Below are 13,679 nucleotides of genomic sequence, written 5' to 3' on the forward strand. Positions count from 1 at the left end.
GGTATTAGGGAAATGCAAATCAAAATCTTAATGAGATACTGCTTCACACCCACTGGGAAGGCTATCATAAAAAAAAGAATAACAAGTGTTGGCAAGGATGTGGCGATATTGGAAGCCTCATACATTGATGGTGGGAAACTAAAATGGCGCAAATGCTGTGGAAGATAGTTTGGCACTTTATTAAAAGGTAAACATTGAGGCCAGGCATGGTGGCTCTTGCCTGTAATCCCAGCACTTTGGGAGGCCGAGGCGGGAGGATCACCTGAGGTCGGGAGTTCGAGACCAGCCTGGCCAACGTAGTGAAACCCTGTCTCTACTAAAAATACAAAAATTAGCTAGACTTGGTGCTAGGCACCTGTAATCCCAGCTACTCGGGAGGTGGAGGCAGGAGAATCGCTTGAACCCAGGAGGCAGAGGTTGCAGTGAGCCGAGATTGTGCCACTGGACTCCAGCCTGGGGGACAGAGTGAGACTCCATCTTAAAAAAAAAAAAAGTTAAACATTGAATTACCAATCTGACTCAGAAGTTCTACTCCTAGGTGTGTTTCCAAAAGAGTTGAAAACACACGCTTATATAAAAACTTGTATATGAACACACACAGCAGTATTATTCTTAATAACCGAAGAGTGAAAACAATCTACATATTCACTAACTGGTAAAGGGATGTACAAAATGTGGCATAGCCATTTAATAGAATACTGTTCCACAGTAAAAAGTCTGACAGCTGATACTTGGCTACAACATGGATGAATCTTAAACATACTAAGTAAAAGAAGACATGCAATAAGAGCACATTTTGTTTAATTCTATTCATATAAAATGTCCGGAAAAGGCAAATGTAATTTATAGAGACAGATGTACATTAGTGGTTACCTGGGTTTGGAGCTGGGAATGGGAGTGACTACAGGTGGGTACAAGGATCTTTGCAGAGTGATGATAATGTTCTCAAAATGGATTTTGATAATGGCTGAACAACTGTACATTTACTAAAAAATCATTGAATTCTGTGCCTAATGAGTGAATTTTATGGTGTGTGTTATATCTCAATACTGTTGTTTAACAAAAGCAATTGACTGTTTAAAACAAAAATAATGTGTTGTGAAGTTTATGATCTATAGAAGCAATATATATAACAAAAATAGTATGTAGCGCTGGAATGTAGGAGATGAAAGTACATCATTGCAAGGTTCTTACAGTATATGCCAAATATTATTTAAATGTAGACTGAGATAAGTTACACATTGTAAACTATAATCACTAAAAAAGACGTGTAACTAATAAGTCATTAATAGTGACGAAATGTTAAAAAATATATTAAATACAAAGGAATTTTTTTACCTTTTTTGTACGTATGTTTTTTTTCCAGGCTTTGGTTGGAGAGAAGGCTTGTTATCAATCCATCAGTAGCTATGGTGGTCAGATCTTTTATTTGGGGACAAAAGTAAGCTCTTTTACTCTGTGAGTTGGTATTTGTATGTATCAGGGTAGTTGAGGCTGAAGGAGATTGCTGGTAAAGAGGGCAGTATATTGCAAAGTGAATATTGATCAGCAATTATCCTAAACCCTTTGTGGTTAGGTAGTCATGATTTTTAGTTAATTATTTTTTTCCTCTACTTTTAGACATATTCTTTACTTTTGTTTAGGTGCTGGCTAATAGGATGCTTATTTTCTTGATTCAGAGATGTGCTTTTGTAAGCTTCCTTCACGTTTATGTTTTTATGACCAGGCAGCTACCTAATCATGGATATTTGTCATGTACTTAAGATGGCTGTTAGCTTAGATCAGCTTAGGATGCTGATTAAAATGTATTGAGGTATTTGACTTAGAATAGAATTGTTGGAATAGGAACTTTTTGTACCTCAATTTATCTCAGTTTGTTCCTGTCCTTTTAAAAAAATATGGAGAAACATTTCTTCATTATTAAAATTTAACCAAAATATTGCCAAGTCAGTAGAGGGAAATGAGCTTGGGCTTTCCTTGCTTCTTGTCCATGGAATTAACTCCTTCTTGGACTGTAGACCTTTAAATAGACTTACTCTTTAATGTGAGTTCTAGGCCAGATGCATTGCCTCACACCTGTAATCCCAGCACTTTGGAAGGTCTTGGCGAGCAGATCACATGAGGCTAAGAGTTCAAGACCAGCCTGGCCAACATGACGAAACCCTGTCTCTAGTAAAAATACAAAAATTAGCCAGTTGTGGTGGCAGGTGCCTGTAATCTCAGCTACTCGAGAAGCTGAGGAATGAGAATCATTTGAACCCTGGAGGCGGAGGTTGCAGTAAGCCAAGATCCCGCTGCTGCACTCCAGCCTGGGCAACAGAGCGAGACTCTGTCTCAAAAAAAAGAAAAGCGTTCTTGAAGACCCATTAGTAAATTCTAAGATATACTTCTAACTGTAGTATGAAATGTTTTACTTAAAGGGATATCAAATGAGAAGTGGGACTAGGACAAATGTATCTCTCAAAGAAGTCTGTTAAGGGTGATCATTTTAATTTCCATCTCTTTACTTTCCAGTCTGTTTATGTGATGATGCTGAGGAGCTGGAGAGAGGTGAGTTCCAAGTAATTTCACATGTCAGAGTTACTGAATTGGTAGCTTCTTAACATTTCTGTTTTGACTTTTCAGAAGAAGATTATTTGGTAAGCTTCTTAATTTCAGAAGTGTACAAGAAAACCATTATAGCTGTTAGGTACTTGATTTGCTAGAACTGACAGTATAAGTTAGAATTAGGTTTGTCTACATATATTAGAAAATTCAAAATAATAGTGGCTTAAATAAGATTTCTCTGTCATGTAAAAGCAACCTGGAGCTAGGTGGTCCGCAGCTCTTGTAGGAATTCCATAAGCTTAAGCGTGCTGTCCTGTTCCACCATGTTTGTCTTTGAATTCTGGTCTCAGGGCCATTTTATAATTCAGTATGGTTGCTAGAGCTCCAGCTGTTACCACATTTTAGGAAGGAAGAAAGAAAAATAAAGGCTGTCTCCTACCTCTTAAGATGACATCCCAGAAATACCAGACAACACTTCCACTTATCGTTAGCCAGAGCTCAGTCACATTGTTCCCAGTGGCTACAAGGTAGTCTTAGAAATATCCTTCAGCTGGTATATTGCTGTCTCAAATAAGCTTGGGGTTTGTTACTACCAAGGAGGAGGAAATCAATGTTGTGATAAACAACTAGCCATTTCTGCTACAATGACATTCCAGCTATTTCCCCTTTTCATATTTAGGCCCTGTGGCTCTCTATACTAGCGTATACAGTCATTATACTATCTAGTGCTTGAAGATATTATTTTTCTTTGAAACAAGATATTCACATAATTATTAAAATAATTTTAGCCACTAAGCAGCAACTTCTGGAAAGATTTTAGGTAGAATAGGAATTCTGACTGGTGACTGGTCAGACAAAGAGGTCTGGTTTCTCTCATTTTTCCGTTTTAGAGAGTGGATCATCTCCTGAAACAAGATTGTCTTACAGAAGCGTTGGCTCTTGCGTGGTCTTTCCATGAAGGAAAAGCAAAAGCAGTAGTGGGTGAGTAGACAGAATTCCAGTGTAGTAGACGTTGGTTCTCCTGGAGTAGAGGGAATGGTTAGTACTAACCACTCATAGGACACTTTTAGCTGAGTGTTGAAGTGTTTATAAACAGGATGCTATTAAACCTTATAGACTTTCAGTTAAGAAGGTTAATGTGACAAATAATGTGACAAATAGAGGGTATAGAAATTAAAATGTCGCTTTTAAAATTATTTTGTAAGGAAATTACTATTAGAATGAAAGAGAAGTACATTGATATGCTATCCGGTCCAGTAGATTTGAGGTGTTCCTATTATGGCGTATTATCCAACATTTTGATAGCTAAGAATTGTTACAATTATACCTGTTGTTTCACATCTTATAAATATGAAACCAGACATAGTTTCACTCCTAAAGATGTGGACTAACTTTTGTTTTTTTGTTGGATTTTCCTTCTCTGCAGGATTATCAGGGGATGCCAGTAAGCGAAAGGCTATTGTTGCAGACCGGGTGAGTATTTTAAGAGGGTCTTTACTAGAATACAGTGCAGATTTGCTTTTGTCATTTGCCAGTATCTTTGGGCATGAGTAGATAAATGGCTACAATCTAGAAGAGAGTGTATTAAAAACACACACACACACAGACACACACTTGGGGTCAGGGGTTCAAGACTAGCATGGGCAACATAGCAAGACCCCGTCTCTAAAAAAAAAATAGAAAGATTAGCCAGGTATGGTGGTGTGCACCTGTAGTCCTAGCTACTTAGGAGGCGAGGCTAGAGGATCACTTGAGCCTAGGAGTTTGAGGCTACAGTGAGCTATGACTGTGGCACTGCACTCCAGCCTGGGCAACAGGGTGAGACCTGTATCTAAAAAAACAGTCAGGTTATAATTCCCTGTGTCATCTTGAATACTTTTAAAATTCCTTCTTAATCACCTTTTCTTTTTTCCCTTGCTCACTCTTTTATGAAGATAATAAAGTACATAGCCAAAAGACAGCAGGAAGGAGGAGGAAGAAAACCTGGGAATCTGGATTATTTCTGAACCAAGTAATAGCCCACAGAAAATTGACATTTGTTAGTTTTTATAAACTTACTAGTAATTATGAGAACTAGTGTATGTGCAAATGTTTGTGTTGCCCAGAACTAGCAGAGAGGATTAATGTTTTAATGTTATTATTAATTAGCATCAATATAATTGATGCTAATATTTAATATTGACCTTCTGTTCCTACTCTAGACTGGGCTGAATTAATTGACTATAGGATTCCCTCCCTTTTGTTGTGTAAATGCATTGGTAAAAATTATATTCCAAATTAGTATAAACATTTATAGAAAACCTGGATAGAAATTGGTTACTCCTTAGACTCCGAATGATTTGCTCATCTGTGCTCTTTAGGGAAACACCTACAGCAGAGGATTACTGAAGAACTTGAATGTTTCATTTCCTGAGCAGTATAGATGCCACTGAGGTCTAGAACATGGAGATATTTCTTAAGAAAGATTAGCAAATTAGTACTAGCCCTGAGACTGGAAGAAATGAGGCTAGAGTTTTAAAAAGTTGGTAAATAAAGCCACTAAAATTTTCAATTAAATTTTAATATAATAACAAATTCTAATTCTGTATTATTTAGGAGAGCCACATACATATTGAAAAACTTTAGAGATATATTTTAATGTCTATGCCAGGCTATTTTCCTTACAGATGGTAGAAATCCTATTCCATTATGCAGATCGAGCTCTGAAAAAGTGCCCAGACCAAGGAAAAATCCAAGTGATGGAGCAGCATTTTCAGGTACACATTGCATGTGCTTCCAGTAGACGATGCTCTGAATAGGTCTAATACTCCTCTTTTATGTTACTTGAGAATGTGACTTTCATTTTTGGTGAAACATTTTTTTAGTATTCAAAACTTTATTTCAGGGCTTGTAGAACATTCTAAATGATTATATTTTTAAGTAATGGGTATAAATGAGTAAAACGTTGTGGAGTGTTACTTAGCGCTTAGCTGCTTAGTGGCGTGTGGAAGGAAAGGATATACGTGTGAAGATCCTTTGCTGTAAACTGATACCTTATAGTGGCTGACATCTTGCTCGTCTAATATTTATGTTAACTAGGTTATTTAGTACTGCCAAGGTTTAAATTTAGTTCTCCTAGGAGCACCTATGACTTAAGAATAATAGATCAATCACAAATATATATATATATAAAAAATATGATCTATAAAATATGCTAATGAAAGACCTTTAGTTTATCTTGGAACTTAATGAAAATGAAAGCCAAAGAACAATGTAGAGACGTGTATGTATTTATTATGCAGGTTTACTTTCTGCAGTGCTCTCCAGTTATATTTGTTGCAAATTGCTGTTCCGCATTCCTACTACTCCCTTCCCTCTGCCTACCTCCTCTTTTAACAAATATTTGAGTGTCCAATACAGGGATCAGCAGACTTTTTCTAAAAAGACTCAGATAGCAGAGTTTAGACTTTGCAGGCTACAGTGGTCTCTGTCACATCTTTTTCTTCCTTTTTTTTGTTTTTTGATTTTTTAAGCAACCCCTTAAAATTGTAAAGTCCATTCTTAGCTGTGAACAATACAGAAACAGGCTTTGGGCAGGATTTGGCTAAAGTGTGCGTCCTGTGGTCTGATATGTACTTGGCACTGGGCAATAGTAAAATTTACATGATCTTTACTATCTTAAAGTTTGTAGTCTAGTCAAAATAATGGGTTTTTTTGGTTTACATTAATGGAAATATTTAGAAGAAATCTAGGGATTTTGAAGTTCTAAAGAGTAGGCACAGGTCCTATCTTTTCATATTCTATTTGATGCTTGTAACATTGGAAGACAAGAATAGATATGGCAGTTAAGAGTTGGCTGGTATCAGAGAAGCATTTGGCTTCCTGAACTGTGCTGTTCAATGCCATGCTAGTGAGCTTCTGGTAGAGTAACTGTTATTACTCTGTTTGGCTGGATGCTTATTAAATTTATCAGTAGAGAAGGAGAAATAAGCCTAGATAAAGTTATAAAAATAAATAACTTAGGAAGAAGACATATGGTAGAAAGAAAGCATTTGGGAACAAAACTGTTTGGAAACAATACTTTATATATAAGTACTTGTGTATACCAATGCAGTATAGATAGAAAACTTAATATTTGTAACAAGAATATACCTATCACCAAGAGATTGTAGGAACTCTGGCCTTTGGAAGGTATACTTTGTTGAAAAAAATCATCTAGTAGAAAAAGCTAGGAGGGGTGAATGGAATGAGTGTGTATGTGTGTGTGGAGAATATAGAAACCACCGTGTTGGGGGAAACGTGGTAGAGAGCTTCTTTCTAAAAGATGAAAGGAACAAAGGTGACGTTCTGATGGAGAAATAGTAAAGAATCTCAGATACAGGAACTGTAGATGGTGGTTTCTGATGCATTCCTGTAGATGGTGGTTTCTGATGCTGACTGCAGAACGTACAGAGAAACAGATGTTAGTAGTAATGTGCTCTGTAACCATCTAGCTTCCTGTTAGAAGTCTCATTCTGTTGGTAAGAGTATCTGATAAAATTTTTGATTTTTCAGTGATTAGTCTCATAGGAGGTAAAGGAAACAATGGAGGGAACTATTTCTCTGGATTTAATTTTTACTAATGATTGGGGAAGTAGAAGAGATAGACCCTTGAGAGAAAAATTATCACTTTATTTTAACAATCATAATAATGATGAAAAATATACATAGCATGAGTCCTCTATTTCAGAAAGCAAATATCTCAGAAAAAAATATGGGCACAATCACATGGCTACAGGCTCCAAAAAAAGAATGGGTTCACAAGGAACAGGAAATTCTAAAATTTCAACCATTCAAGGAGAAAGTAATGTTGAAAGAAGGTTCTATCTGCAAATCACAGAACATCTATAAATATGGAGAAAGGCATATAACTAAAGATACATACCCGAAGTATCATGAACTTGTAAGACTGTCAGAAAGGAGAATGATATGGTCCAGACTGTGCCTACCACAATGCTGTGGAGTACAAAATAGGGATTTTTAACAAAGATTTACTGAGCACATACGATGTGCCAGATACTATGTAAAGTATGTGACATGTATTTTTATTCTCAAAACAACCCAAGGCAGTAGGTGTCATTTTTAATCCCCATTTTATAGATGAGGAAACAGGCTTAGAGGAGTGAAGTGAAGTTCCAAGGTAATATTGCAGTAAATGGTGGAGATGGGACTCATATACAGGTCTTTCTGACTTCAAAGCCCAGTTCTTAGCTAATCATTGTATTATACTGTTATTTTAAGAGCAAGCACAGGGAGAAGATGAGTGAGAAGGGGTGATGTTAATAAATCACCAAGAATGAGAATTACAGCAAGCATCTAAACTGTTTAATACTTAACTGTGTGGCAGACACTGTTACAGACCCTTTATGCATATTTATTAACTCATTTAATTCTTATCATAACTCTGTAAGGTGGCTACTGTTACTATTCACATTTGTAAATGATGCCAAGGCACAGAGAGGTTAAATGATTTGTTCCAGGTCACAAAGCTAATAAATGAGAGAGCTAGGATTTGAATTCAAGCAGTGGGCTTCAGGGTTTACATCCAGACTGCCACACTATACCACAGAACAATGCTCCTCATTTTGACTCCATTTTCATGACCACAGAGAATGGTTTTAAAGTGGAAAAGTCTAGATAAGTGTATTAAAAAACTGAAGCCGACCATATGTAATGTGTAGTATCATTATGATTGTTCAACTCTCAAGACCCAGTAGAATTATAACCCATGATACTGTTGAAACAATCTGGGCCAACGTGAATAATTTGCAAGTAACTTTGCACCAATTTTCAAATAAGGCATTCTTGATTAAGTGTGGAGTATATACAGGGAGACACAATTTATTCCATTCAGGAGGACAGTTTTCTCTGGAAAACGTGACCTTCAGTGCATTAGGATAGGTGAAGTGCATGCACCGTCAGCCACAAATCCGTTGTTTTGTTTAATCATATTTAATCATAAAATAATTATATAGGTTGACTTTTAAAGTGTTTTTTTTTTTTAAGTAGAGTGGACTTTGGAGACTATCTGCTGACATCCCCAGTGTGAATTGTGAAGGTTTTCCTTGAATTCATCTCAAAACAACCATGTTAAACTCATATGATTACCTTTTTGAAAGGAATATAAAGATAGTATATTCCTGGAATGCCTGTGACGTAACATAATTGATTTCATTAAAGCATTTGCCTAATTTTTCCGTTATCTTTGTGGCTGGAATAGATTAGTAAATAGTAAATAGATTTGCAGCTAGATAAATATTTCTACCCAAAAATATTCTTTGGTGGCTTAGTATTAATTACATCCTAGGACTCTTTCATACCCAAGTTTTTATCATTGATTTGGGTGAAGATTTAGTGATTGGCCTGTCAAATCTAGGTAGCGCCAAGAATCAAGGTTCAAAGTGATCTTGACAAGAAAGTGCAATCAAAATCATCATGAGTTGAAATTTAATGAAGATTAACATCAAGACTTAGATTCATTAGATTGAAATAATCAAATTACGTGAGTACTGGATTGGGAAGATCTAGGTGGACAGGGTTTTAGTTGACCATAAACTTAGTATGAGCCAATTGTGTGTTAAGACTCAGATACAGGAAAGTACTGGTACTACTGGGCTGCCTGTTTGAAATAAAACTGCTAAGGCATTTTGTAGGCTGTTGATAAACTCAGCCACATCCCACAACTGAGATGGTGGAAGGTTTTAAAAACAACAGTTAAAAAAAATACTGGGTTGTTTAATCTGAGGAGAAAGTAAGTGGAGACATCCCTGCCTAGAGATGGTAGAAGGCTGTCCTATGGGATTAGCCGTATTGCTCCAGAGGGAAGGCCTAGTATATCGTGGGTGGAAATTAGGAGAAGATGTATTTCAGTTTAAAATGACCTACTTATGATGTAACAGCTCTTGGATTTATGCATCTCTTATTATGGAATGTATTCAGATAAAGGCAGGATGACCAACTGATGGAAGTGTTTTTAAAACTTTTTTTTTTTTTTTTTTTTTGCTCAGTGGGAAGGTCTCAGATTCTGTATCTGTCTCAAGAAGCTATTACTGGAGACATAAGTAACCTCTAATTCGGTTAGTTGAAATTCCTATTAAGACTGATCTCTGTCACAGTCGAAATACTGAGAATTTGTGTTTTACCAGCAGGTGGCACCTCCTGCCTGCTGCCTCAATTTTAATCTTTACCCTTGGTGAGGAACCTCACCTTTTCCTTAGAGTCAGAATATGTAAGGCTATTCACTATTTTTGCTTTTCTCCAAAGATCAATCAATATTTGTCCTGTCTTAGTTATAGAAAATAACTTTTGGATCTTGTCACATTTTGGACAGGTTGTGGCTTTTATTTATCTGAGAAAAGATTTCAACCTATAATTATAATTTATTTGTATCATAATTATTATGGTAGGATAAAAAGGAATTACAGTGTTTTCTGTCTCATACATCTTGAGACTTGCCTTTTCTTCTGGCTTTCCTCATATGCGTTTATATATGTTCAAGTGTTTCCCACCCTAAAACTAAGTCAAGCAGCAAACGAATTCTTTTGTTTGCCCCACGCCGTCTCTAATATCCTATGCTTTCTTGTTCACCCATTCTTTATAGAGCCAGACGTCTTACAAGAGTTGTCTCTGGCCAGGGATGATGGCTCACACCTACAATCTCAGCATTTTGGGAGGTCGAGGCGGGTGGATCACTTGAGCTCAGGAGTTTGAGACGGCCTTGGCAACATAGTGAAACCTTGTCTCTACAAAAAAAAAAAAAATTAGCTGGGAATGGTGGTGCACAGCTATAGTCCCAGCTATTCTGGAGGCTGAGGTGGGAGGTTCACTTGAGCCCTGGAGGTTGAGGTTGCACTGAGCCAAGATCACGGCACTGCACTCCAACCTGGGTGACAGAGCAAGACCCTGTCTCAGAAAAAAAAAAAAAAAAAGAGTTGTCTCCATTTCCTTACCTCCTTCTCATCCCTTAACCTATTCCATGTCTATAAATTCTGTGGACCCTTTTATTTCTCATCTTACTGGTCCTCAGCAGCATTCAGCACATGAAGACTTCTTGAAATAGTCTGTCCCTTTTTGGCTTCCCTGATATCATGCATTCCAGTTTTTTCCCTACCTCTCTGACTGCTTACTGATTCTCTTTGTTTATTCTTCTTCCTTTTCTTTACTTAACCAAGAAATGTTAGGATTCTTCACAATACCCTTCTCTTCTATTTTTATATCAATGTTTGTCAAGATGTCTGTGTACCATTTACTTCAAAATCATTTGAAGATATTTGTTAAAAATGCTTTTTTTTTTAATTTCCCAGGCCTACTGAATCAGACTCTCTGGGATTGGTGACCAGGATTTGTAGTCAGCTTTCAAGGTGTCCCTTAAGCACATTAAAGTTTACAAATCACTGCTTTACATTCTTCCCTAGGTGATATAGGCACATGACTATCTAACCAGTGTTAACAACCTAGATTGCTCTTCTGAATTCTGAGGTCTATAGAGTAAGTTGCCTGTTTACATTTCTGCTTGGATGTTTTGTAGGTACCTCAGACTCTGTTTCCTCACAAAGCCTTTTCTGAGGATTCTTGTGTTAGTGAGTGGATCCACCATGCACCTAACGCAAATTGGGTGATTCTTGTCTTTTACTTGTTCCTGGCTATTCTGCCTCCTGACAGTTTCTCTCATCTGTTTCCACCATGCTGTTCATTCTGCCACTATCCTAGTCTAAGTGCCCATCATTTCCCTCTTGGTATATTATAGAATTCTCCAAATCGATCTCTTTGTACACATTCTTACTGTACTTATTTCATTTTCTACACAGCAGCCAAAGAGAAATGTATATCAAATCTAGATATGATGCTTTCCTAATTTTAAAGTATTTTAAGGACTTCCTATTGTTTCTGAGGTAAAGACTAAATTCCCTAACATTTTCTAAGGCTCTGCATGGTCTACCCTTGCCTAACTGCCCCTAATTCTCTGTATTCCTGTTATACTAGAGTTCTTTCCAGTGTCTTAACATCCCTGTTCTCTCTTTACCCAGAGCCTTTGTGCACAGTGTTCTCTCTGTATAAAAAATCCTTTCTCATTTCTTTGTAGCTCAACTAGCTCTGTTTATTTTCAGGTCTCAGTGTAATTGTCCCCCAAATTAACTCAGATCCATTTCTTTCTAAAATACTATGCACTGAAGTCACTCATTCAATGTCAGTTTTCTGCAGCTAGCCTATGTATGTTTAGGGACCTGTGTAAGTTTAGGAACCTGTCTGTTTTTTTTCATTGCCGTATGCCCAGCATCTGGTTCAGTGTCCTTGATAAATAGTTGTTGAGAGAATTTTTAAAAATATATGAACTTATGTTGTAGAGCTTGCTTTGAAAGTATGCTTTCAATTTAACTCTAAGAGGTTTGAACTAAGAACCAAATGTAGAACTTAGTATTTGCAACACATATGTCATAATGATGGCTCATGTGGTGTGCTGTATGCCTGATGGCTATCTTATTTAGTCCTTATAACATACTTGAGGAGTGCTTATTATTTACCTCCATTTTCCAGAGGAAATAGACACACAAAGGGGTTGAGTAACTTGCCCAATATCATTGAACCAGTGAATAGAACCACCATAGATATACACCCAGCCTGCCTGGCTCAGGAGCCTCGACCCTGTACTGTACTATGTTTCATCCCACAGTTTATTCTTTGATAATCTCAGACCAATGTGTTGTTATGTAACTCACTTTGAAACAGAGAGGACTAAGTAATTTATGAGTTTTGGGAGGATATTGAAATATATGAAAAAGAAAATACAAATGAATTTTAGCATAACCATGGTAAATATACCTGAACAATTGACTGATTTGAGTTGCTAGCAGTGTTTTCAAACTAAGAAACCAATGCTAATCAGTTAACAGTGGAAACAGTATTTTGGGTTATTTTATTTTGCTACGCTTAATATATGTGTTTTTATTTGTTTTTGAAACAACGTACAGGTATAAATAATGAGGCATTTTAATGCTGTAATGTGAATCAAGCTTAAAGGATTTGAAAAATAATATAATTTTAAAAGACCCCTTTTTTTTTTGAGATGGAGTCTCACTCTTGTCCTCCAGATTGGAGTGCAGTGGCATGATCTCAGCTCACTGCAACCTCTGCCTCCCGGGTTGAAGCTATTTTCCTGCCTCAGCCTCCTGAGCAGCTGGGATTACAGGTGCCCGCCACCACACCCAGCTAATTTTTGTACTTTTAGTGGAGATGGGGTTTCACCATGTTGGCCAGGCTGGTCTCAAACTCCTGACCTCGTGATCTACCCGCCTCGGCCTCCCAAAGTGCCGGGATTACAGGTGTGAGCCACTGCGCCTAACCTAAAAGATCTTAATGAAGCCTTATGTTAATCGTTACTAAGCTCTCCTTCCAGCTTCATTTCACATTTCTATGAGGGTCAGATAATTCAAGGCTATTTTCGTAGCAGCTGTAGGCATATATTTTTGCATTAAGAGGTAATGTCAAAGAGTGGACAGTGACTACAAGCCAAACACAGAGCGAGGCAGTAGGAGCTTTCTTTGTCTAACCCATACCTCCTCTGAGAAGATTTGAGGAAAGGAAAAGAGTGTTGATGTCTAGCACATTGCCCTATCCCTGAGGCTTGATTAAAGTGCTGGTTCTGAGGAGTCGGGTCTTTCCTAGATTATTTTATCATCATACCTGAAAGAAGAAAAGAAAAATACATACACACATATACATGCAGAGAGATAATCTAATCTATATTGCTGTTTGGGATGTTTGTATACCAATCCTGGGAATACCAGCTGCCTAGCTCTGATAGCCTGTGGAGATTTATCTGTGTTTGTATATCTGTGTGTAGATAGATATGTTTATCTGTTTTGGTGTATGTGTGTATACATATGTATGTATATATAATTTTGAATCATTTTCACACAGTCAAGTTTTCCTTATCTGATAGTCTTTTAGAATATAAATTAAGAGAATTAGTACCATCGCTCCAAAAAGCGAAGGAATCTGCATCTGTTATTTCTTTTCAAATCATCCCATGAAATAGGGAAAACCAGAGATTATATCTTCACTTCACAGATGGTAAGATAGTCACAATGCAATAAAATGATCTATTCAGTCACTCA

General features: G+C 37.0%; 1 protein-coding gene across 10 annotated transcripts in view; it reads left to right on the forward strand.

Annotated features, from left to right (window-relative positions):
- The window catches only part of VPS8 (VPS8 subunit of CORVET complex), a 238,918-nt gene that overhangs the window by 53,226 nt on the left and 172,013 nt on the right, over window positions 1–13,679 (forward strand). For 7 of the 10 annotated variants that reach the window (XM_016942447.3, XM_016942443.3, XM_063807400.1 and 4 more), the window contains 5 exons: window positions 1,367–1,441; window positions 2,515–2,550; window positions 3,438–3,528; window positions 3,974–4,020; window positions 5,214–5,303. In XM_016942447.3, the coding sequence (XP_016797936.1) occupies window positions 1,367–1,441; window positions 2,515–2,550; window positions 3,438–3,528; window positions 3,974–4,020; window positions 5,214–5,303 (339 nt within the window). The remainder of the gene's footprint in view (window positions 1–1,366; window positions 1,442–2,514; window positions 2,551–3,437; window positions 3,529–3,973; window positions 4,021–5,213; window positions 5,304–13,679) is intronic. The other 3 variants (XM_054681298.2, XM_063807397.1, XM_063807401.1) reach the window with 2 other exon arrangements.

The sequence above is a fragment of the Pan troglodytes genome, chromosome 2 (genome assembly GCF_028858775.2).
Source record: "Pan troglodytes isolate AG18354 chromosome 2, NHGRI_mPanTro3-v2.0_pri, whole genome shotgun sequence".
In the NCBI taxonomy this organism is placed as follows: Eukaryota; Metazoa; Chordata; class Mammalia; order Primates; family Hominidae; genus Pan; species Pan troglodytes.